Below are 23,415 nucleotides of genomic sequence, written 5' to 3' on the forward strand. Positions count from 1 at the left end.
TCAACTGTTTTGACTATGCCATTCTCCTCCCAGGTCCTATCTCTAGATGGAGGCACCTGCAGATTCTGGGACTGGTGGGCACCTGCTTCCTGGTATCAAAGTTCTGGCTGCCCCAGTGGACCCTAGAGGGCAGGAGCCTAGCAGCGGAAGGTTTCTGAGAGGAAAGAAGGGCAATGAGGACTCTGTAAGTGGAGAAAAACATCTTCTCTCCTGGATAAAGACCACCCATCTGAGGAGAAGGATCAAACAATAACGTAATTTAGATGAGAGAGAAAGGGGGAGGAAGTCGAAGTGGATAGGGTAGGCTATTAGGGAAAGTGTAACATAAATGCTAAAGAGTTGTGTAGTACAGGAAATTCAATTCATAGTCTAGAACTAAAACTGACCACAGCCTCAACCAATTCAGGGGTGGGTTTGCTGGGGAGAGGGGAAAGAAAAAGCTATGAAAGTATTATTTCACTGGGCAAAGGGTGGAAACACGGGGACAGAGACCAGGAGGCCAGGAGAGTAACTTTTCATGGTGGAAATAGTTGGTATCGTGTTTTCAAATAGTGGTAGAGAAATATGTGTTTGTTTCTTAAAATAAGTGGAAATGTATCACTAGTGGTATAGTAAACTTCAAAATTAAGAGAAGAAATGGAATTACTCATCCCTCAACAAACCAGCAAAAATAACGAAAAGAATAAAATGGAAATCATAGCTTAAGATACTTTATGTTAAGTATTTGATACATGATACTGTTCAAAAAAGAAAATTCAGCTGAGTAAATGTAAGGATCTGATTGGCTTTATGCAATAATGCATGAATTGGGCAGCATCCCATCTGGCAGATGGAAGGCAGGTTCGTCAGGGTTGGCCTCAGGGGCAGAGAGCTTCCTTCCTCAAGGCCTGCCCTTCCTGGGGGTGAGGGGTGGGGCATCTGACTGACTGAGCACACAGGCCTTTCCCTTTCAACAAAGGGGGATGAGTCGTGGGGGCAGTGCTTGCTCCAAAGCTCCACACCGATTTCTGATGCCCCCAGGGTCTTGCTTGATTTCTTCCTCTGCTCTATTCTGCTTCTCCAACCTTCCTGTCTCTCATATTGATCCCTGAAAAACATCCTGCTCCCCATACTCTGTCTCTGCATCTGATTCCAGAAAACTCAGCCTGTGATTCCACGTATTCTTATAGTGTGAAGAATTTGGCCAGTTTCCATAATTGAAAGCATCAATAGCGCAGACGATTTAAAGACTTTTCCTTTTGTGATGTAAGAGCCTATGCAGGAGATAGTGCCAGGTAGCCTCAGTCACCGCACAGCTAAAGCATCTTGCCAAAAGCATACACCATCTTGGCATCCCTTCCCAATCATAAGGTGTATCAAAATACTCTGTAAAATAATAAGTTCCACAGATCAAAGGAAGCTGGATACAAAAGTGATTAAAGAGAAGTGCTTTAAAACATTTTCATTGGTTTTTCCATGTTTCTGGTTTATCCTTTTGAATTTTGTACTTTTTCATGAAAGGTATAAATTGGAACAAAAATCCAGGTAAACAGAACAAGAAATAAAGAACTTCGTGGACTATCAAGGATCCCCATGTTGCAATCTGGAACTTTGCATAATTATTCAACATATAGTTCCAAGCATTGTTAAATGGTTCTTGTAGGGGGTTCTCAGGTAAAAGAGAATCTACATACTCTACAGCCAAGGATGCTGAACTAAAGATGCTGATGCTTTAATTTGTTGCCATTTTTCAAATCTCTGCAGAAAGCCTTAGAATTCTGGCCTAACGACAGGAATTGAGGCTACCTGGCACTATTTCCTGCATAGGCTCTTACATCAGAAAAGAATATATAAATATATTCATAAAGTTCATCATGAGTTTCAGGCTCCATTTGGAATGGAAGCTGAATATGCACATCCTTTGGAAACTCTGATTCTTGGAACTGGATTTTTCCTTGGATTCATGCTTTTATATGATCATGTCATTCTCCTTTGGGCATGGGTGACTATTCATTTGATAGAAACTATTGATGTCCATAGTGGCTATGACATTCCCCTGAACCCTTTATTTTTTATTTATTTATTTTTTTCAGATTTTTTTTTAATTGAAGTTCAATTTTTCAACATATAGCATATCACCTAGTGCTCATCCCATCAAGTGCCCCCCTCAGTGCCCATCACCCAGTCACCCCAACCCTCCACCCACCTCCCTTTCCACTATCCCCCTGAACCCTTTAAATCTGATCCCTTTCTATGCTGGTTCTCAGCATCATGATTTCCACCACATGAACTTCATCAGAAACTATGCTTCCACATTTACATGGTGGGATAGAATTTTTGGAACAGACTCTCAGTTTATTGCTTATAATGAAAAGATGAAGAAGATTGAGAAAAAGATGCAATAAATATCTCATCTCCACCATCCGGAAAGCACACACCTTCCCTGAATTGAAGCAAGTAGCTCACATTGCTTCTGCAGAGCAGAAATAAGTGTCTTAGCTGCTCAGTGATACAAAGAACATTAACAACGTTTAATTATCTTCCTAGTGGGAACTTTTTCTACTTTACATAAAAGTTCTGTATGTGTAGAAATAAGTAAATATATAATGAAGTGTGATTTCGTGAGGAGGTTGTAAAGGCCGTGTCGCTAACCTTACCGAAAGGTTTTAGGTAATAGAAGAAGAATCAGTCTGTCTTTCCCCCGTAACACCAGAGGCCTGAAGCTAAGCTTGGTCTTTAAAATCCTGTAAATATATAGTGGCCATTTCAGTATCTCTTATCAGGGTGTTGGCCTCATATTGAACTTTAAAAATTTTCTGGAATTTGCCTAAACATCCAAGTATCATGGGTCGTACCATATGGGTCGACAGGGAGATTGAGGTGGCCAAGTCAGGAGAAGCCCGCCCCAAGAACTTCCACTCTGGTCCTGAGCTGACTGATTCTCCTTCTTTGAGAAGCCCTTTTGGATGGCAATGTTCTACTGGTATCTATAAATTAAGGTGTTTTCGAATTGTAAATGGAATATTTTAGTCCAGAGGTTTTTGGGTTACTTGATTTTTTTTAAAAGAGTTTTATTTCTGCTATTTACCCTTTTATTTTTGTATATCAAGTTTTCATTATACTTAAAACTATATCTTGAAATGTTGTGAAGTGACTTGCTGTATTTTCACTTTGAACTATTGAAATAAATGTGATTTTTTTTGGTCTGATTATCTGGTTTCTGATTTTGGACATCAGTAGTGCTTTTTTTTAATATCTTATTCTTATAAGGAAAAGTACAGAAGTCATTAAATTTTGTTTTGGTTTTTAGAAGTCATTAAATTATTAAGTTTTGTAATAAAAGGAATAATTCTGCTTTAAAAAAACAACAACAACAAAATTTCCTTGGGCAGTCCGGGTAGCTCAGTGGTTTAGTGCCACCTTCAGCCCAGGGCGTGATCCTGGAGACCGGGGATCTAGTCCCATGTTGGGCTCCCTGCATGGAGCCTGCTCCTCTGCCTGTGTCTCTGCCTCTCTCTCTCCTCTCTGTGTAATCTCATGAGTAAATAAATAAAATCTAAAAATAAAATAAAAAGACTTTTCCTTAAAAGAAACAACGTAGATAATCCAGCCCTCCAATCCCAGCCCCCTTTTCGATCAATCCCATCTCTAAAACCTGAGTGCATGTGAGTGTCTACAGGTCAAGACAATGAACAGAAATCAAATCTCTTCCTGCTACTACTCACTCAGCTCCATCTGCTCAGCATTTTGGTAAGATGGTACAACACTGGTCTGTCATAAACTTTTGGTCTAGGAGAAGTAAGATGTCTTTGGCCCCGCGGGTCGAAAGGAGCAAGGAGGTGCACAGCTAGTGCAGGCCTGCCACATGTTATTCCTCTTCTGACAAACTTTTACTGAACCCACAATGAAATAGTAGTCATGGTAGGTTTCCAAGTTACTAGCAACTGCAGTTTTGCCCAAAGTTAATACTGATCACGTACTTTCATCATTGAAAGGGCTCTCGACCATTTATGGACCATTGGTTCAAGAGGTCCTATCTGGGAGCCTCGGTGGCTCAGTCAGTTAAGGGTCTGCCTTTGGTTCAGGTCATGATCCCAGGGTCTGGGGATTTTTTTTTTATTAATTTTTTTAAATTTTTATTTATTTATGATAGGCACACAGTGAGATCCCGGGTCTCCAGGATCGCGCCCTGGGCCAAAGGCAGGCGCCAAACCGCTGCACCACCCAGGGATCTCCCAGGGTCCGGGGATTGAGCCCCGAGTCCAACTCCCTGCTCAGTGGGGAGAATGCTTCTCCCTCTACCCCCACCTCGTGCTCTCTCTCTCAAATAAATAAAGTCTTTAAAAAAAGACCCTATCTTACTTACCCTTCTGTGCAACTGTCAATGTGGTAGCACTTTAAAATTAGACGGTCAACAATTAAATTGTAAGATACTTATCTAAATTAGTAATATGCATTAAGCTTTAACGTAATGATATTAAAAACTGTCAAATTTTAAGGACATTAGAATATTAATCCTGTTTGAAAACTGCTATCCTATAAAATGTACTATTTTTGTAAATACTTTATCCCAAATCCCATTCTTCACATTAATTAAGTACTGCTGAAATGATCAGACTTATTTTGTAAAAATTCAATTTCTGAGTTTTCGTAGCCTTTGCCCACACAGTCTACAAAATACAACACTTTTTAAATTAATTTGTGTCTGTGATAAATGTGTCTTCCCATTTTACTGCTAGAGAAATATACCAGTAATCCTATTTTTGCTGTTCTGTCTGGCACAATGAATTTGTGTGGGTTGCATTCTAGGCAAACTAGATTATTGGGTGAATTTAAACAGACATTTAAAAAATATATATGTACACACACACACACACATTTCTTTTAGAATAAGAGAAACTGATTGGCAAGGATTTTGTTTGGAAAGAAGCCTTCCCTTTCTACTGGCAGCCTTCTCTTATTCCAGTCTGGTCTCATGAACACATGAACAGTAATACATGCTCATTCTTCCACCACAAAATTACTATTAATAATCACAGAGCTTTAGTATCTAGCACACAGATCCTGATATGTGATTTACTTTGTTTATTTTGTTTCAAATCTCCCAGGGACTGACATTTTCTCTGGCATAACCCTGCATTTCCTTAGGAAAATGCAATGTAAAATAGCTAAGAAATAAACAAAACGAAACAAAATCCTTGGATTTTTGTGCTCCTCTGAAATGACAAATGGAAACTGTGCTGATTTCATCCTTTAGACACTAAGCCAAATCAAGGGACTGCAGAAGGATTTGAGAGATCACTGTTTTACTCAGTGAAGTTTCCCAGGAGAGGAAGACACTGTGCCATGGCAGATTAGGACCAGCTGGAGGCTTTGGCTGGTTCACATCTCTACGCCTCATCTAAACAGGCCACATGTGTGTGGCAGGAACGTGAGGATTGTGATGGGTTTGTAGTGCTGGAGATCACAAGAGCTAATTATGGACATTTCTTCCAACCCCAAGTTCAGAGACCTCATTGTTAGTGGCTTAGAGTTGGCCAAGTATTTGACACAGAAATTGTCAAATACTATAAATCATGGATTTTTTTTCAGGTGAGCTGGTTATCACCATCACACCATTGGCTTTGGGAATCTAATCCTGAGAGTTTTGGGGGTGGATGATTTTAGAGGTGAACAGATTTCTTGAAGAACAAAGCATGAGCTGTTTTCTTGAGTTGTTCCATGGTAATGAAAACTCTACCATGTTTTAAATTCATGATGTTGTAGATCTTCAGAATAATGCAAATGAAAAGAAGAATTTTTGATTCTAAGCTTCATTAAATCTTTTGGTGAAATTTGCATCCTAAAACAATATCACGCAGCAACCTAAACCACAGAGAATAACTAAAAAATACTAAAAGCATCATTGACAATTGCGAGCCAACCTGTATTTTGCTCTGGTCTGAAAATTTCAAGATCAATCATGTATTCTTTCATTTTCTAAGAGAAACATAGGATCAAGACACACGGATAGACCAAGGTGTAAATGTTGAAGGATCATCTCTAGGAATCTGAAAAAGATCAAAAGAGGAAAAATAATTATTAATAAAATGTTGTATGAAAAATTTGTAATTCAGAAGAAAAATTTTTTTTAAAAAGAACAAGTCAATGTCCATTTTATTCTTATCAAAATTATATAGGTTCCCTATTACTTTCAAACCTTGAGCCATAAATCTCTTTATCCTCATAAACTTCTAATGTTTGGGATAAGATACATCTTATTCAGAAGCCCTGTACTTTCAAAGGCATAAAGTACAATCTAATTTTATACTAGCCCCTCAGGGCTGCAGTAAGCAGTTCAATATAGGAATAGTCTCTGATGATAGTTCTAGATATATTTTCAGCAGCTGGAAAATGAAACTGTGTTCTATTAATGGGTCATTATAAAGCATATCAAAGAGTGCCCAGCGACTTTGATATTTTAATTTAAATTATTTTTATTAGTTTGCTTAACAAATACTTTCTGAATTATTGGCCAGATCAGATATCTATTTAATCTAATTTGGATATTAAGGTGATTAAAATACCACATTAACTACATTTTGACAGAATGTTTCAAGAAGTTAGCTACCATGTTGATTCGCTGCTAGCACTGGCTCAACTGAGTCTGCTTTTCTTTGCAGTCTGAAACAAGCCATCATTTGAAGAGGTTCACTCACTTTGCAGTTGCTTTGAAGTATATAGGCAGAGTGAGAATTTTCATTGGAAAAGATGAACCTGCCCTGTGATTTTGTCATGATTACCAAATCCATACTAAGAACATGAAAATCCATTAAGCGGTGGTTATAGCTGGGACATCCCTCCACTACTCTTACCATGTCAGTAAACTGATCCACACAAGTCATCCTAATCCACTCAGGAGTTGCTGGGCTATTCAGGGAGAAGGTCTTGGTCAGCCCCCTTTCTTTACGGGCAGCAGTCACTGCATCATGTATGGCGAACAACACAGAGGATCCCAAGAACATTCCAGATTCACCCAATCCCTGAGAGAAAGACAAAAGGCTGTCAGAAATGCATGGTTTTCTTAGGACTGATTTGCATACACACAATACACACAAGAGGTGTGTTCACTCACCTCTTCTGGCTTTACAATCCTTAGAGTGGAATGTGTCCGAATTGCCTGAACTGAAATCCCGCCATGATTTGTGTGTGGGGTCCTCCTCAAAGTAGCTCATGAAAATGCCCCAGAACATCAGGATAGCAGGGCAGCTAAAACCTCCTGATCCTCTGCCCAGGTAAAGTCCTAAATACCAAAGCCCTTGGTGCCCTCTAGAATATTCCACATTAGGCTCCAGACCATTTTTGTTTGACTCAAAACCCAAACCAAACAACCACAATCTTTGTAGCTGACCCTGAAAGACAGTGAGGCGGTTGACTTAAACAGTCGGCAGGTGTGCTAATTTCCCTGGTGTGTCGGATGTTTCTGAATTATCAGTGTAGTGGCATTACAATTTGAATGATTCACCAATGCTTCTTTGTACTGATTTTTCTTCTTTCTTCATTCAAAGTAATCTGGTCTGTGATCTGTGCCCAAGACCTTAGAGAGATTGGCCCTTATCTCTGAGCAAATAAAGCCTATCCCAGGCTTTGGTTTTTACTCTAAAGCAAATGTAGAGGGAGAGGTAAAGATGGTAGAAAGAGGGTTTCCTCTGAAGTGAGGCGGAGGGAAGCAGAAAAGTCTTGGGTCCTGTTTGGAGCAAACTGGCAGGGAGGTGGCTAGACCTAACAGGCAGGATTGCATTCTGTGTCAGATGGTCTTTAGAGATGTTTCTGGTGCAGAAGTAGAAATAGAGCTCTTCAGACAGGAAATCTTGCCTTCCTCCCAATCTTGACCTACTTTCAAGGAGAGGCAATTTCCTGAAAAACCTAAGGTTAGCCTGCCATCTGTCTGGCTAGATGTGGGCTCAGAAAACAACTTAAGTTGGGGAAGTTGTATTTTCTTAAGCACTCGTGTTCAAGAACCCTCATCGTAGGTCTTTATGGGCCAGTTAGAGCCATATGCTCCAGGGGATGTGTGGTCAATACCTCTCATATCTGAGAAGCTATTAAACAGCTCAGAGCAAATAGTGAGAAAGTTGTTTGAAGGCCTATTCTGAAGGTGTGGAGAGAGACAAACAAGAAAGAATTGGGCCTGGAGGACATGAGAGAAGGGTACAGAAAAGAAAGTTCTAGGCCGGTGAAACTTGCCTACAATTTCAGTTTTCTCTCATGGTGGCACTTAGCCTATTGACCCAAGATATTTAACTCTTCCTTGACTTTTTTTTTTTTAAGATTTTATTTATTTATTCATAAGAGACACAGACACAGGCCAAGGGAGAAGCAGGCTCCATGCAAGGAACCCGAAGTGGGACTCAATCCTGGGTCTCCAGGATCATACCCTGGGCTGAAGGTGGTGCTAAACCACCAGGGCTACCCTTCCTTGACCTTTCTTGTTTGATTTATTTCATGATCTCTCTCATGAGTAGAGTCTACTCAGTCTTCTGAAGTCAGTGAACACTACTCCTCCATGGATTTGCTTTTCTTTTCCCATCTCCTGTTAAGATTTTAAATTCAAAGAAGAAGGCAAATTCAGGGGACTATTTCATTATTTCCTGAAAGAGTAGGTTGTTATAGACTGAACTGTGCTTTCTCAAAATTCTTATGTTGAAGTCCTAGCTTGCTACCTCAGATTGTGACCATATTTGGAGATAAGGTCTTTAAAGAGATGAAGTTAAAAGGAGGTCTGTAGGGTCACTGGGCCCTAATCCAATATGACTGGTATCTTTATAAGAAAAGGAAATTATGACACACAGGAGACATGTGCACACAGAAGGGATGGATCTGGGAGGACACAGTGAGAAGGTGGCCACCTGCAAGCCAAAGAGAGGCCTTGGAAGAAATCAAACCATGATCTCAGACTTCTAGCCTCCAGAACCATGAGAAAATATATCTCTGTTGTTTAGGCCACCTAGTCTGGTATTTTATGATGGTAACCCTACAAACTAATACAGAGGTCTTGCATTCTTACCTTGGATGAGTAGATGGCTATGGGATTTCGGGAATGCACCAAAGTGACACGGATCTCTTCTGGTATCTCAGTGACGGTAGGGATTTTGTAGTCATCTGGACTTCGAGAATAAAGCACGCCTTCTGGGGAATATTTCAGTTCCTCTATGGTATAGAATCCCATGCCTTGGATGAATGCTCCTTCTATCTATAGGAAAAAATTTCACAATTTGTAAGTATATGATATTGATGGACTAAATATTCCAATATGACTGAAAATGGAGCTCTGGACCATAGTGAGTCATTCCTGACAGCCTGGGGTGGACTTTACAAAGAGTCCTTCGGGGTCTGGTGTTTGCCATCCTGCCTGGCCTCATCCCTACTTCTCCTTGCCAAGTGTCCCACCCCCCCCCCCCCCCCCCCGGGTCCCTGACACTCAACAAGTTCTGGGTAATTCTCAAGCCTAGCAGATTTCATTCAGACCTCCATGTCTTTGTAATGCAGTTTCTCCTGACTCTCTTCACTGCTCAGCTCATCCCCCTGGAGAACTCCTACTCATCCTCCAAGTCCTTGCCTATTTGGAGCCTTGTGGATCCTCCTACCACCTCCTGGGTGGATTTAGAAACTACTTTCTCTAGGTTCACTGCATCTTGAACACATTCCCCCATCATGATGCCTCTCAGAGGGTATTTTCCTTGTTTACCTCTTCCACCTTTCTCTCACATTGATAAACATTTTGAGGTCTTGGACTTCTTGTATTCTGTTATTAGTAGCAGGTCTGGTACATAGGTTCTTTTTTTTTTTTTTTAAGATTTTATTTATTTATTCATGAGAGACACAGAGAGAAAGAAAGAGGCAGAGACACAGGCAGAGGGAGAAGCAGGTTCTATGCAGGGATCCTGACATAGGACTCGATCCCGATTCTCCAGGATCAGGCCCTGGGCTGAAGGCAGCACTAAACCACTAAGCCACCTGGATTGCCCTACATAGGCTCTTAATAAATATCTGTTGACTTAGATGCAAAAGAAGCTAACATTAAAGGAATATGAACTAGAATAGATGAAACACTGTAAGTTGTTATAGTTTGCATTTTATTGAAATGTAAAATTAAGGAATAAGATACACAAATCTAAATGCTATATTTGGATATTTCCAAATGCTTATCCCTAAAGGAAAAGATCTAAGCCCAAGAGATCCAGTCTAACATACTTCTGGTTTTCTTTCCTTTTCCAGGGAGACAAGTGTAGAGTTTTCCTGATCATGACATCTCCCTTTATGCCTCTGCTTAAACAGTAAAGGGGCAGAAGGAGCTGGGAGGTGGGGGCAAGAAGGAGAATGGGAGGCGAGGACTGGGTGAGCCTCTAGGTGGTTCTCAAACTTTATGGGTTTCAGACGAATGTCAGGTGCAGGCTAAATGTTCCGGTTCTGACTCAGCAAAGATGGAACAAGTCTAAGCTTGGGCTTCATTCTTGGGCACAGGAATCTATGTTTTCAATAAACACAAGTATTTCAGTCCCATAGTCTGAAGACCACATTTTGAAAAGCACAGCGGGATCAACAAAATTGTGCCTTATAAAGCCCAAAGGTCAATCCAGGTAAACTAGTCTTTTAGGGCTTAGGATGCTGGGACGCTGTGGGCAGATGAAAGCACCACGTATCTATCAGGGGTGATGCCAAACTGCTCACCTGCTCCAGCATGCTACTCAGGTGTGCACTGTGGACCAGCTGCCTTGCCTCACCTGGGGGCTGCACGGTAGGATTGGGGTGGGCTGATGTGGCTAGCCCATTGGCTCCCCCTTCAATAACAAGGCTAGAAAAAAGCAAAGCTACACCAGCAGCTGGAAAGGTTTTACCTGGAGGTTTAAGAGGATTTTGGGTGCATTAATTTCATTATTTGTGAGATCAAAATCAGAGTTAAATTCAGCAGGAGGCAAAAAATTGTGTTTAAGTTTTTCTAATTCCCTAAATTGCAGTCTGTTTAAATTTAATACTAATACAACTTTATTATGTTTCTATAGTGTTTCCTAATTATGAACATATTAATATTTATGAAGAAAAATTGAAGGCATGGAGAATTATAAGCAGGATAAGTCACACATATTTCTGCCATACAAAGGCAATGAACATTAACTTTTTCTTGAGTTTTCTTCTAATGTTTTATCTATTTGTGTGTGTGTGTTAAAATATATAATATGTATTACAGAGTACTTGCACCAGGTATAAACAATGTTTCTGAATGGAACTGACCAAAAGTTCCTGTGGTCATAGGGTGGTCCTGGTATCACGTACCTGTCCAATGTCCAGGGCTGGGTTTATGCTGAAAGCAGCATCCATGTAGATGTCAGTCCGAAGAAGCTGTTCCAAGAGAGAATATAGAGTGGAAAATATTATTTATTTAAAATAGATCTTTATTAAAATTATATATCTGTCCCTGGTTCTTCCACCTGGAGGATCAAGTTGATTATTATGTACAGCACAGAAAACATGTCAATGTTTTTGTTTACACCATGTAGATGGTGAACACAAATATTACTCTTTACCTTATGAGCCCCAGTCAGACAGTCGACTTCAACCTCAGAACAGGATGCTCCATAAACAAAATATGGATAGGGTTCACCTTTCTCCTTCTCCCAGTCCATATTTGTCAGGTAGCCTCTGAGAAGAGAAATCAGCAGTGAACAGCAAAGGCCCTTTCCCCACTAGGGGTCTCATCGCCTGCTGTACTGTGGGGCCTGGAGGTGAACAGAGCACCCACCCCATGGCTGAAGGCCTCCCTCCTCTTCTTCAGCAAGGGGTGGGGGGCATGTGATCAGAGTTGTTAAGAGTCCCACCACAGACACGGGGAGAAGGCCCACTGGTTTCTGACCCCTACACTCTAGCAGGCAGTTACTGGAACAGGTCAGAGTGTGTGTAATAGCTATGGTGTCCCTCCTGGTCTGTTGGCCATAAACAGCTGTGGCCCCCAAGGAGTCCCTAGGTCTCCCAGGCCTGACCCATGGCTGAGGGCTAGTAGTGGGGGCAGAGCAGCGCTCCCATGCTCTCCAGGCATCTGTCCACATTGATGAGTGCACACCATCTCTGCCCAGGTGTAAGCTAAACCAAAGTAAATACGTCATTTACTTGAAATATCCAGTAGTTGAGAGACTGATGCATTGTTCGAAGGCTTTTGCAATCTGGAAGAGATGATTGGTTACAAAGAAATATAAATTTAGGGAAAGTAATGAGAAATGCTAATACCTTCCTCCTCTTGTATGGAGCAAGCTTTCCACTCGCTTTCACCTCGGTCAAGACTTATGCCTTGTACAAGCCACAGGTCATGCTTTTTAAGAAAGATGTGTAGGGGCAGCTGCTAGCTATACTCTGAGGCCCTCTATTTTTTGGGTTTGCACAGTGTAAAGTTTATTACTTTTGAATCCTTTTTGGCTTTTTAAATTGAGGGGGCTAGACCATATTCATATACTTTTGTATGTAAGTATCTACACAGATATGTATATATATATATACACACATACCTTTACATGTGTATGTGTATATCTATATCTATGTATATAGTTTTACTCTGCTTTTCACCCAAATAATTTGACTGGCTGTCTGAGGATATTATGGCAGCTTCCCTACTGGAGCAACCTAGGTAGGGCTAGGAATAATAATACTAACGTTATTGTTATTAAATAATTTGTTATTAAAATATTTATTTTTTAATGAATAATTATAAATGATATTTAAAACTTAAAAATAGAATAATTTTATAATTAATAGTAATTATTATTGTTATTAAAAATGGAGTAATCCTTTGATAGTAGGATAGCTATTATCTCTTTTGCTCTGGTGAGAAAACCAAGGTCCTGAGGCACTGAGGGTGAACGTTGTCTCCCAGAGCTAGTAGTGGACAGAGCAGGGACAGCCACCCTGAGGTGTGTCTTACTGTAGAGCCCATGCTGTTATCATGCTCTGTGAGAAATCAGGCTCTGAAATAAAGTTGCTTCAATGAATCCAGACAGAGCTTTTGTTCTTTTGGAAAAGTAGAAGCAAATGTTAAATGCTTTGTTTCTTGAATGGGCACCAGCAATCAGCCCATGCACTTAGGGCCGTCACCCATCTGGATGTGTGTGTGTCTTTCCCTGGCAGGGGTAATAAAAAGAACACTCACCCAGTCCTCCCATTTTCCTTTAGGGTTTTTCCTGATGACTGGCTGAAGACGGGCCATGAGAATTCGGCAGGCATTCTAAAAATAAATATTTGAAATGACATCGGAAAGAAGAGGCACAGGAAATAACAAAATGTTAAATATTTACATCAATTCAAGTGGAATCTGTCAGTTTTGTGAACCTGCTGGCTAGTTCTCTAGACAGGGTTTCTTAAAGTTGAGTAATGTAGGGAACCCCGTGGAAGGAAGCAAATATTCTTGTGGGTACTGTGGTGTTGACATTCATTATCTTTATTACAATGTTGTTTTAATATATGCTAACATAAAACTAGGCTGAGTCTCCTAGAGTTAAAGCTCTTTTGTACCTCCAAAGCAGAAATAAAATGACGAGGCATACAGACCAATCTATATACCGATAAAAATCAAAATAACAACATTAATTTAGTTGGTTGATGACGCTGTTTCTATGAAGGTAGATTCTTGCTTGGAATGTGGACATCGTGGCTGCGCCCACACACACGGTGGGGGTCACGGTGCCTGCTGTGTGCTGGGTGATGGGTCAGTTTTCTCTCCATTCTTCTCATGTAAATTGCCACCAGATTTTCATCTGTACTTTATACCTCGCTATCATCAGCTCTTCACTGGGCAAGAAAAAACATCGTTTACCCATGAAGTCCATCTCCTCCCTTCTCTTGTTGCCTGGACACAAAGTATACTTCTTGGTCCCAAATGTGGGCAAAGGGGAAATACGCTACTTATAAGGTAGTCACTCTGATGACGTGAAATGTGCTTTAAAATTTTTTTAAAACATTATGGGTGAGATGAAAAAAAGAAGGACTGAGGTGAAATCTTGAACCCTTGAAATGACACCTGCTGACCCCTGGTATCAGTGGGCCCCAATGTGGCTTCCGCCCTCAATTCAAACATGAATCTGTTGCTGTCTGCTCTCACTTATTCATCTCAGCCTCAGATCACTTCTCATGTTCCCTCTTAGTTTCTGTTCCTTCTTTTCTGTCATCCCTTCTTGGGGAAATGGTTTTTGCCTTCTCATGTGTTAGGGAGATCCTTGTTTTCTTTCTTTCTTTTTTTTAAAAATTACTTATTGATTTTAGAGAAAGACAGAGAACGAGCAGGGGGAGGGGGAGAGGGAGAGAGAGAATCCTCAAGCAGACTCCATACTGAGTGTGGAGCCGGACACGGGGCTCCATCCCAGGACTCTGAGATCATGACCTGAGAAAAGTCAAGAGTTGGCTGTTGATCCTTGTTTTCATAAATCTCTTTGCTGGTCCATTCAGCTTCCAGTCACTCACCTTATTACAAATGGGAGCCTTCTGAAAGAGGGCCACATCCAAGGCAAACCTAAGTCACACAGTTCCTACCTGCCCAGATATGGGTGTTCTCCTGTGTCCTAACCTCATACTCCTGCACATAGCTTTATCCTCAGAAGTCTGACAGGCTCCTGAGATAAGTTTTCCCTTTAAGAGAGTGAGATATTGCAGAGAACAATTTCATTCTTTTGTGACCTCCTGAACTCCTTTCTCACCTCATATCCCCTGGTTGGATCACCTCCCTCTACTGAAGCTCTAAATGCCACATACAAAATTATCCAGCTTTTTTTTTTTTTGCATTGAAGAAAATTTCAAAATATATAAAAGTGGGAGAATAATGCACTAGCCCCCCTTAACCAGCCTCAACAGTAAACAACTATACCCCAAACTCACCCCTCTGCTATCTTTCTTACCTCTTCTACCTTGTTCTCTTTTGATTTCTCTGCTCCAGTCTCCCTGGCCTGCTACAGCTTCTCAAGAACAGTAAGCTAGCTTGCTCTGCTTCTAAATCCCCATATGGCTTCTTTTCTTGCTGTGTTTAGGACCAGGCTCAAGGATTGATTTATTTATTGATTGATTGTTTGAATGTAAGCTCTATGAGGTCAGGCTCTTTGGACTTTGTCCTGTTTCACTTGCTGCTACACCCTTAGTGCTTAGAACAGGACCTAGCACATGGTAGGCCCTCAGTAAATGTTTGTTAAATCAATGTGGGATCAATAAAATAAGTGTGAAAAAGACATGAACAGAAATTTCACAGAGGAAGACATAGCCATGGCCGACAAGCACATGAGGAAATGCTCCGTATCACTGGCCATCAGGGAAATACAAATCAAAACCACAATGAGATCCCACCTCACACCAGTGAGAATGGGGAAAAGTAACAAGGCAGGAAACAACAAATGTCGGAGAGGATGTGGAGAAAGGGGAACCCTCTTGCGCTGTTGGTAGGAATGTGAACTGGTGCAGCCACTCTGGAAAACTGTGTGGAGGTTCCTCAAAGAGTTAAAAATAGAGCTGCCCTATGACCCAGCAATTGCACTGCTGGGGATTTACCCCAAAGATACAGATGCAGTGAAACACTGGGACACCTGCACCCCGATGTTTATGGTGGCAATGTCCACAATAGCCACTGTGGAAGGAGCCTCAGTGTCCACTGGAAGATGAATGGATAAAGAAGCTGTGGTCTATGTATACAATGGAATATTCCTCAGCCATTAGAAACAATGAATACCTACCATTTTCTTCAACGTGGATGGAACTGGAGGGTATTATGCTGAGTGAAGTAAGTCAATCGGAGAAGGACAAACATTATATAGTCTCATTCATTTGGGGAATATAAAAAATAGTGAAAGGGAATAAAGGGGAAAGGAGAGAAAATGAGTGGGAAATATCAGTGAGGGGGACAGAACATGAGAGACTCCTAACTCTGGGAAACAAACAAGGGGTAGTGGAAAGGGAGGTGGGCAGGGGGTGGGGGTGACTGCGTGATGGGCACTGAGGGGGGCACTTGACAGGATGAGCACTGGGTGATATGCTATATGTTGGCAAATTGAGCTCCAATAAAAAAAAAGTGTGAAGTCACACAAATTTATGACTTTTATTATGATGATTCTTCATTATAAAATATCAAAATATTTCTAAAAACATTGTGTATGTGTGTGTATACACACACACACACACACACACACACATACACTGGTGTCTCTGCTTTATCAATGCCCAAGACTATGCCTTAGTCATGCACTAGGTGTCTCTGTGCCACCTGTGCTTGCAAGGCAACCAGAATCTGGTTAAAAGGTGAAAAATGGACTCAGTCACCTACTTGTTTTAACCAAATTAGAATTTCCCAGACTGTTTTTCTTGGGTGCTGATTCCATAGATTTTAAGAGGGGTTTTATTAATGAAAATTTTTTCATAATTAAGCAAGCTTGGGAATAACAGTGAAACAAAGTTAAAGAGGTTTCTTTACTGCTGGACTTGTCAGAGCTTTTATGATGCTAATATGCATCATAAGCCTCTATGAATGGGATGTAGCCTGCAACATTTTCCAAACTTGTTGACTACAGAATCCTTTTTTCCCCACTGAGAACATCATGGGACCACTGATCCAAGGAACATACTTTGGGAATCCATGGTTCACATGATATATGGGTATATTCAAAGGTTGAAATTTTCTCTTTTCATCTAGGTGTTTGTCTCTGTGGGTGACTAACGGTCAATTAGTGGTTTTCTGGAGGTTGTAGGGGTGGAGGGGGTGGTGGTGGCAGCTTTGTTGCATGATCTCTGCGAGTCACATGATTCTATGAGATGGGTGGTATTTGGGTGAAGTTTTGCAGAAGAGGAAACTGATCCTTAGAGAGGTTAAAAGACAGGTCAAGCCCTTCCTGGATTGAGAATATCCTGTTAGTGCTGCGATTACTCTGCATTTCTCTGGTGTGCTGGGGTGAGAGTGAGAAGAGATTCTCAACTCTAACACAAGGTGGGGCGGGGGGGGGGGGGGTTTGCTGAAGGTGTAGGTTTCACATGCAACAGAAAATTAATGATGAAAAACAGCTCAGGGCAGCAGAAAGAGCACCAGCTGGGATCCTCAGAGAGCTGGACTTGGAGTCTTGGCTTGGCAGGTAATTAGCTGAATGATCTGCAACCAGCCACTTGACTTCTCCTAGACTCAGTTTCATTTTCCATAAAATGAAAATAAAATAAAATAAAACCTTCCATAAAAGAAGGTGTGGGACAAGGTGTCCTCCAGCATTGTCACTGAGTGAGAACTGAAAGAAAATTCACCTGTACAGCCTTCCCGTTGATGTCTGCTCCCATTGACGCCGCCGTGAAGGAAGCGTTGGGCACCGTGACGGTGCTTGTCTCAGACAGGTGTATGTACGACTGGGGGATGTTCAGTTCTCGACTAGCCACCTGCCATAAGCAGAAGAGAAATACTATTTATTTCATTGACTTTAAGCACACCTCCCCACATACCCCCCCCCCCCCCAATTAAAAACCTTTTGATTCTTTTTTTTTGAACTGAGTATAAAACTTGACTGTCTTACTGGGACAAACATTTAAGACAGCATCTTGGGTTTTATATGCAGATTATTAGTTTGAAGCAACCAAAGAATCTTCTTTTTTTTTTTTTTTTTTTTAAACCAGTTTCATAAGAACCATGTGGCAGTATGGTCACTCTGGGACATCTAGTTTAGTATGACACATGCAGGCAGGGCTGAGGTCCTGGGACAAACATTTAAGACAGCATCTTGGGTTTTATATGCAGATTATTAGTTTGAAGCAACCAAAGAATCTTCTTGTGTTTTTTTTTTTTTTTTAAACCAGTTTCATAAGAACCATGAGGCAGTATGGTCACTCTGGGACATCTAGTTTAGTATGACACATGCAGGCAGGGCTGAGGTCCTGGTCTTAATGTTTTACCTTCATTTTCTTGTGATTTACAGACAATTTGGCAGATTATGATTCTTTGGTGGAACATTCTGCAGCCATAAAGATTTTGTTTGTAAAGAAGCAAGATATGTTCAGAGAAGGCCCTGCAGATTTTTGTAATTTCCTAATTCCAAGCACTCTATTGAATAATATTATTTTCTCAAAGAAAGTACCTTCTCCGTATTTCTCATTGGGAGAGAAGCTTTGTCTTCCTCTGCCCTCTCTCATGAATACCTGCTTCCATATTTTTGATTCAGGTGTCATTTTCATCAAATTCTTATTTGATATTAAAAGAAGAAGGAAAATTTCTTATGGCAAATAATCCTTTGTTCTTTAAAAAGTATTAGAAATACTTCTTCGAATGAGTACACAGAATGGCCAGTCATGTGGAGTTCCTAAGTGGATTGTGAATTCTGTGAACATAATTTCTCATCTTATTAAACACATCCATTTCTAATCGGAGATCTGAATTAACATAGGATTGCTTTGAGCAGGTGCCACAAAGTTGAAAAGTATTTTATCTGTGAAAGCTGGAATCCCATTTTTCAGACGACCTGGTTCTTTTTTTCAGGAAGAATATTATCACCTATTTTCTCAATTCTAACACCCACGTCCTTCACCCCCCTACAGTCTGCACTCCTGAAATCAAGATGAGTCTTACAGTTGATCCGTGCACTTAGCATGATGACATGTCTCCTGCTCAATGGGAAAAAGCTGCTAAGCTGATTGTAAGGTGCTATACTTTGCTACAGCGGAGATGACAGGCACTTAACTCACCTGAATCATTTTGGTGTGAAGGCCTTGTCCCATTTCACAGCCTCCATGAGTCACCAGGACAGAGCCATCGAGGTAGATGTGGACTAGAGCGGCCGCCTGGGGGAAATAATTACACCGGTTTGGAAACTGATGAGGCCAAATGTTGCTGAGAGTTTAGCCGAGGTTGCTAGATGAACATTTTGCTCTATTGAGCCAATCTCTCTCACTGTTTATACTAAAAAAAAAAAAAAAAAAAAAAAAAAAAAAAGCCAGTACAGGTAGCAACAGACAACCCCTGTTAAATAAACCCCAGGCTTGAAAACCATCATTGTCGATGTATGAATGTGGCTCATCTCCCCTCCTACCAGTCTCCGGCCCACTGGGGGCCTTGTGTGATTGCTTTGAGGCCACTCCAAAGCCCCAGCTTGTATAATAGTTTATTATTCGTCTCTCCCAGGACATGAAAATTAATTTTACAGCAAATAGAACCTGTATGGGTAAATTTCCAGGCACAAACTGCCTTGGATGCCAGAGATGCTGGAAGAAACTTAAGATGTTTTCATGGTTTCCAAATGCTGCTGACCTTCAGGATCTCAGTATGGGAAGAAGTATGGGTCTCATTTTGGAAATTCCAACTCAGGAGAAGGTTGGGGGTGGAGCCTAAGCATTCAGTTTTTTAAGCTCCCAGGTGATTTTGATGATTGGCCATGTTTGGGATCCACAGATTTAGTCCAAAGTCTTCACTTTGCAGAGGGGGGAATAGGAGCCCAGGGAGGAGGAGAGTCGCCAAAGCCAGGTGCCTAGTTTGGGATAGAGCCTGGACCAGAACCCACAACTCCTCACTTGAGCCCCGTGTCCTCCACACCCGTGCCAGGCTGCTTCCCTTGGACCAATTGCCGTTCTATTCTTTGGGGCCAGCTGTTTCAGGGAGAGGATCCGCAGCCGGTGCAAATGGCTCCAGGGACCAGGCCATAGGAGAGAGGAGGCTGGGCTACGTTATGTGAACCAGTTGCTGGAATTTTTCTTGACAGCACTTCCTCTCTCACGCTGGTGCCTGGGCCCCCTGGGGGCCTCTACCCCTGTGTTGATGCCTGTGCCCCTGCTACCAACCACTGAAAAATCAACTCAGCTTGCCATGCCATCTCCTGAGTCTCAGAATGTGTTCTCAGGCCTGTCAAGTTCTCTGCAAGAACTTTTTGTGTTTTCACCTTATGATAATCTTTTATTTTTTTAAAGATTTTATTTATTTATTCATGAGGGACACAGAGAGGCAGAGACATAGGCAGAGGGAGAAGCAGGCTCCCCACGGGGAGCCTGATGCAGGACTCGATCCCAGGACCCCGGGATCACGCCCTGAGTCGAAGGCAGACAGTCAATCACTGAGCCACCCAGGGGCCTCACCCTGTGATAATGTAATGAGACTAATGGATAACCACGTAACAGTGAGTATTGTCATGTGCTTTCAGAGCCTGTTAGATTTTATGTTGATGATTGTACAACCACCAAGGAGGACTACTTTAATTAATGGGGCATATTAGACACAAGAGATGGGACAGTGAGTCATCACAACCTAGGTAGATGTTTAGGATAAAGATTTCAAAATGTCTTAAGCAGCAGCAGCAGCCAAAACTACATTCATCTTGTGAGCGAGGATTTAGTTTTAAAGAAGCAATATATGGGCAGCCCGGGTGGCTCAGCGGTTTAGCGCCTGCCTTCGGCCCAGGGCGTGATCCTGGAGTCACAGGATCGAGACCCATGTTGGGCTCCCTGCATGGAGCCTGCCTGTCTCTCTGCCTCTCTCTCTCTTTCTCTCTGTGTCTCTTATGAATAAATAAATAAAATCTTAAAAAAAAATAAAGGACCAATGTCATCTACTACATTAAGTTAATGTTACTATTTTCTTACTGGCATTTATAATACTATTTTTATTTGATTTCCAATTTTGTTTGTATTTGATATAGGCATAGGAACTATAAGAAGCTTATTCCTTGTTTTGAGGTTATTCACAGTTAAATGACATCAAAATAAAGAATTTAAGTGATCACTGAGTCCACAAATTTTGTTTTTCCTTTATAGGGGGTCTGCAGGTTATTCTAGCTTGAGAAGCCCCCTCCCCGCCAGGGAAACACAACACCTGCCCCAAGCAGTGCAGCGCTTCTGGCCTTCCCTTCTCTCCCTCTCATTCCGCCTTCGGCCTTGTTAGTGGACTCCAGGGAAGGGGGTGTATGGAAGATAATTTGGTGAGAGACATTCATACCACGAAGGGGGCCTCTATTCCTTTCTTGGCATGGGTTCGTTAAGGGGACATTTCAGAGGTTGATGGGGATAGAAGCAAAAAAATAAGAATCAGAAGCAGAGCCCCATGAAACCCTGGTAAAGGTGAAACCGAAAAGAAGGCACAGCAGCCACCGAGCTTTCACATAGTAACTCCGAGGTCCTGCGTGCATGGGGGAACTGTCTGTTCTCAGGTGTTTTTGAAAGTTCTGTCTTCAAACGACCCCACTGCTGCCACTAAGAATTCAGGAAAGAGAAAGAGATCCCCTTATTTCTCCCAATTCTCTGATGGATTTGAAGTTAGACCCCATACCTCAATGCTCATGCCTGGGGCCCTGCCCAAGGTCAGACCCCTGGAGCTGCTGGACTTTGTCTGTCGACTGCTTTCTGAGCCCCTGGTTCCAGATCTGCTCTGAGACCTGGGGTCCCCAGCACTTGCCTAAACCTGCTTTGTTTCCTGCTATAGGAATATGTCTGGGTTTCTTCTTTCTCCCCACAGCAGGCCATCCCTGGTTGCACATGATTGCCGTTTTCAGACAGCCGGTTGTGTGGGAAAGGGCTTCTGGCGAGAAGACAGACACCTCTCTCAACCTCACCTGATTGTAGTAGGCCACGGGGAACCCAATAGTAAATTTCATGGGGACCACGGCAAGGCCCCTCTTCTTCCAGTAGTTCTTTTTGTTAAATTCCTCCGCAGCCAGTTTCCTAGCATAGAATGAAGATTTTTCCAGACATTCTTTCCAGCATTTTCGCAAGGGCTCCGGATTAAATGTCTGCTTGTAGGCTGTTTTGCTGATTCTCTTATACATGTTTATTTCTTTAACCTGAAAGACAATAATATGGATTTTAGGGATACATACTTATTCCATTAGTGGAGCATAGGTTTTTGTCATACACCTGATATGAAGAAAGTCCTTCTAAAGAGGAAACTATTTAAGTGGCTGTAAACATGCAAGTGCAGGCAGCCCGGGTGGCTCAGCAGTTGAGCGCCGCCTTCAGCCCAGGGCGTGATCCTGGAGACCCGGGATCGAGTCCTACGTCGGGTTCCCTGCGTGGAGCCTGCTTCTCCCTCTGCTTGTGCCTCTGCCTCTCTCTGTGTGTCTCTCATGAATAAATAAATTAAATCTTTAAAAAAAAAAATGCAAGTGCAAGTGTACATATATAAACATCACAATAACAACAATAATCATAATAATAGAAACTACTGGTGAATACTTCATATGCTCCAAGCTGTAGTTGAATGTGTATTATCTCAGTTAACTTCACCAGAACCCTGAAAAATAGCAGGTACCATCTTTTTTTTTTTTTTAAAGAGTTATTTATTTATTCATGAGAGACAGAGAGAGAGAGTGAGGCAGAGACATAGGCAGAGGGAGAAGCAGGCTCCATGCAGGGAGCCTGATGCAGGACTTGATTCTGGATCCCGTGAGCCAGAGGCAGACACTCACTCAACTGCTGAGTCACCCAAGTGTCCCTAACAGGTACCATCTATTATGAGCCTTGTCACAAGTTTTGTTAATGGTGATACAAAATTCTCCCCACTCAAAATTGTTTTACTCCTACACAATGTTTCCTTATTCTTAACTATTCAAATTAGCCCCTCAAAATCTTGAACTGTGGAAGAATGTTTGCACAAATGGCAATCATTCCACTCTCTGTGTTCATGTCCTTAGGTGGTTTCACCCTGACTCTGGGATTGGCCATATGACCTGCTATGGCTCATGGGACAATACATATTAATAATGGCAGACACTTGAAAAAGGCTTGCCACATTCCCGCCACTCTTAGGAACTCTGTGACCACCACCCTGAGAGCTAATCTGGGCTAGTCTACTGCAGGACGAGACTCTGCAGTGGAAATGACCCTTCCCAGCTGAGATGTCCCCTAGACCAATCACACATAAATGTGTGACCATAAATTCTTAGACCATAAATTCCAGTTGAACTGGCTCAGACCAGAAGAGCTACCCAGCTGACCCTCAGACCTAGAAGAAATACTTCCTGTTATTTTAGTCCATTAAATTTTGTGCTTGACTTATTATGTATCAAAAGCTAACTGATACACAGATGGTGTACTTTATTTCTTTGAATCTAATTAGAAGCTGATAAAATGCTCTATGTAGGTACTCAAGATATATTTGAAACAACGATGTCAAAATTTTGTTAGGGGGTTTTGACTTCTTACCTCTTCAGGGGGTAAATTACACTGAGATGCCACAGCAGTTATGTAAGCTTCCACTACCACTGTAGCCTGAGGGAAGCCAAATCCGCGGAAGGCCGTGTTGGATGGCAAATTTGTTTTGCAAGCTCTACCCCGGCACCGGAAATTAGGAATATGATATGCATTTTCAGATTTCAACACGATGAAATCTATCACCTGAATTAAAGCAAAACAAAACAAAACTTCACATCTATCAAATATTCAAAATCACTTAACCAAATTTTATCTCTAAGTAGAACCCTTCACAGAATTTAT

General features: G+C 41.6%; 1 protein-coding gene and 1 pseudogene across 1 annotated transcript in view; both read right to left on the reverse strand.

Annotated features, from left to right (window-relative positions):
- Window positions 1-1,222: 1,222 nt before the first annotated feature.
- LOC112922801 (methylsterol monooxygenase 1 pseudogene) lies at window positions 1,223-1,726 on the reverse strand (annotated as a pseudogene).
- A 3,323-nt stretch (window positions 1,727-5,049) lies between these two features.
- Window positions 5,050-23,415, reverse strand: part of LOC112922830 (aldehyde oxidase 4-like) — a 64,164-nt gene continuing 45,798 nt past the window's right edge. The window contains exons 26-36 of the mRNA XM_072742728.1: window positions 23,118-23,316; window positions 21,537-21,757; window positions 18,688-18,783; window positions 17,263-17,391; window positions 13,154-13,228; window positions 12,124-12,176; window positions 11,544-11,658; window positions 11,293-11,358; window positions 9,026-9,211; window positions 6,834-7,001; window positions 5,050-6,029 (exon numbers count right to left, since the gene is read on the reverse strand). Of these exons, the coding sequence (XP_072598829.1) occupies window positions 5,976-6,029; window positions 6,834-7,001; window positions 9,026-9,211; window positions 11,293-11,358; window positions 11,544-11,658; window positions 12,124-12,176; window positions 13,154-13,228; window positions 17,263-17,391; window positions 18,688-18,783; window positions 21,537-21,757; window positions 23,118-23,316 (1,362 nt within the window). The 3' untranslated portion in view covers window positions 5,050-5,975. The remainder of the gene's footprint in view (window positions 6,030-6,833; window positions 7,002-9,025; window positions 9,212-11,292; window positions 11,359-11,543; window positions 11,659-12,123; window positions 12,177-13,153; window positions 13,229-17,262; window positions 17,392-18,687; window positions 18,784-21,536; window positions 21,758-23,117; window positions 23,317-23,415) is intronic.

This window comes from Vulpes vulpes, chromosome 16 (genome assembly GCF_048418805.1).
Source record: "Vulpes vulpes isolate BD-2025 chromosome 16, VulVul3, whole genome shotgun sequence".
Taxonomy (NCBI): domain Eukaryota; kingdom Metazoa; phylum Chordata; class Mammalia; order Carnivora; family Canidae; genus Vulpes; species Vulpes vulpes.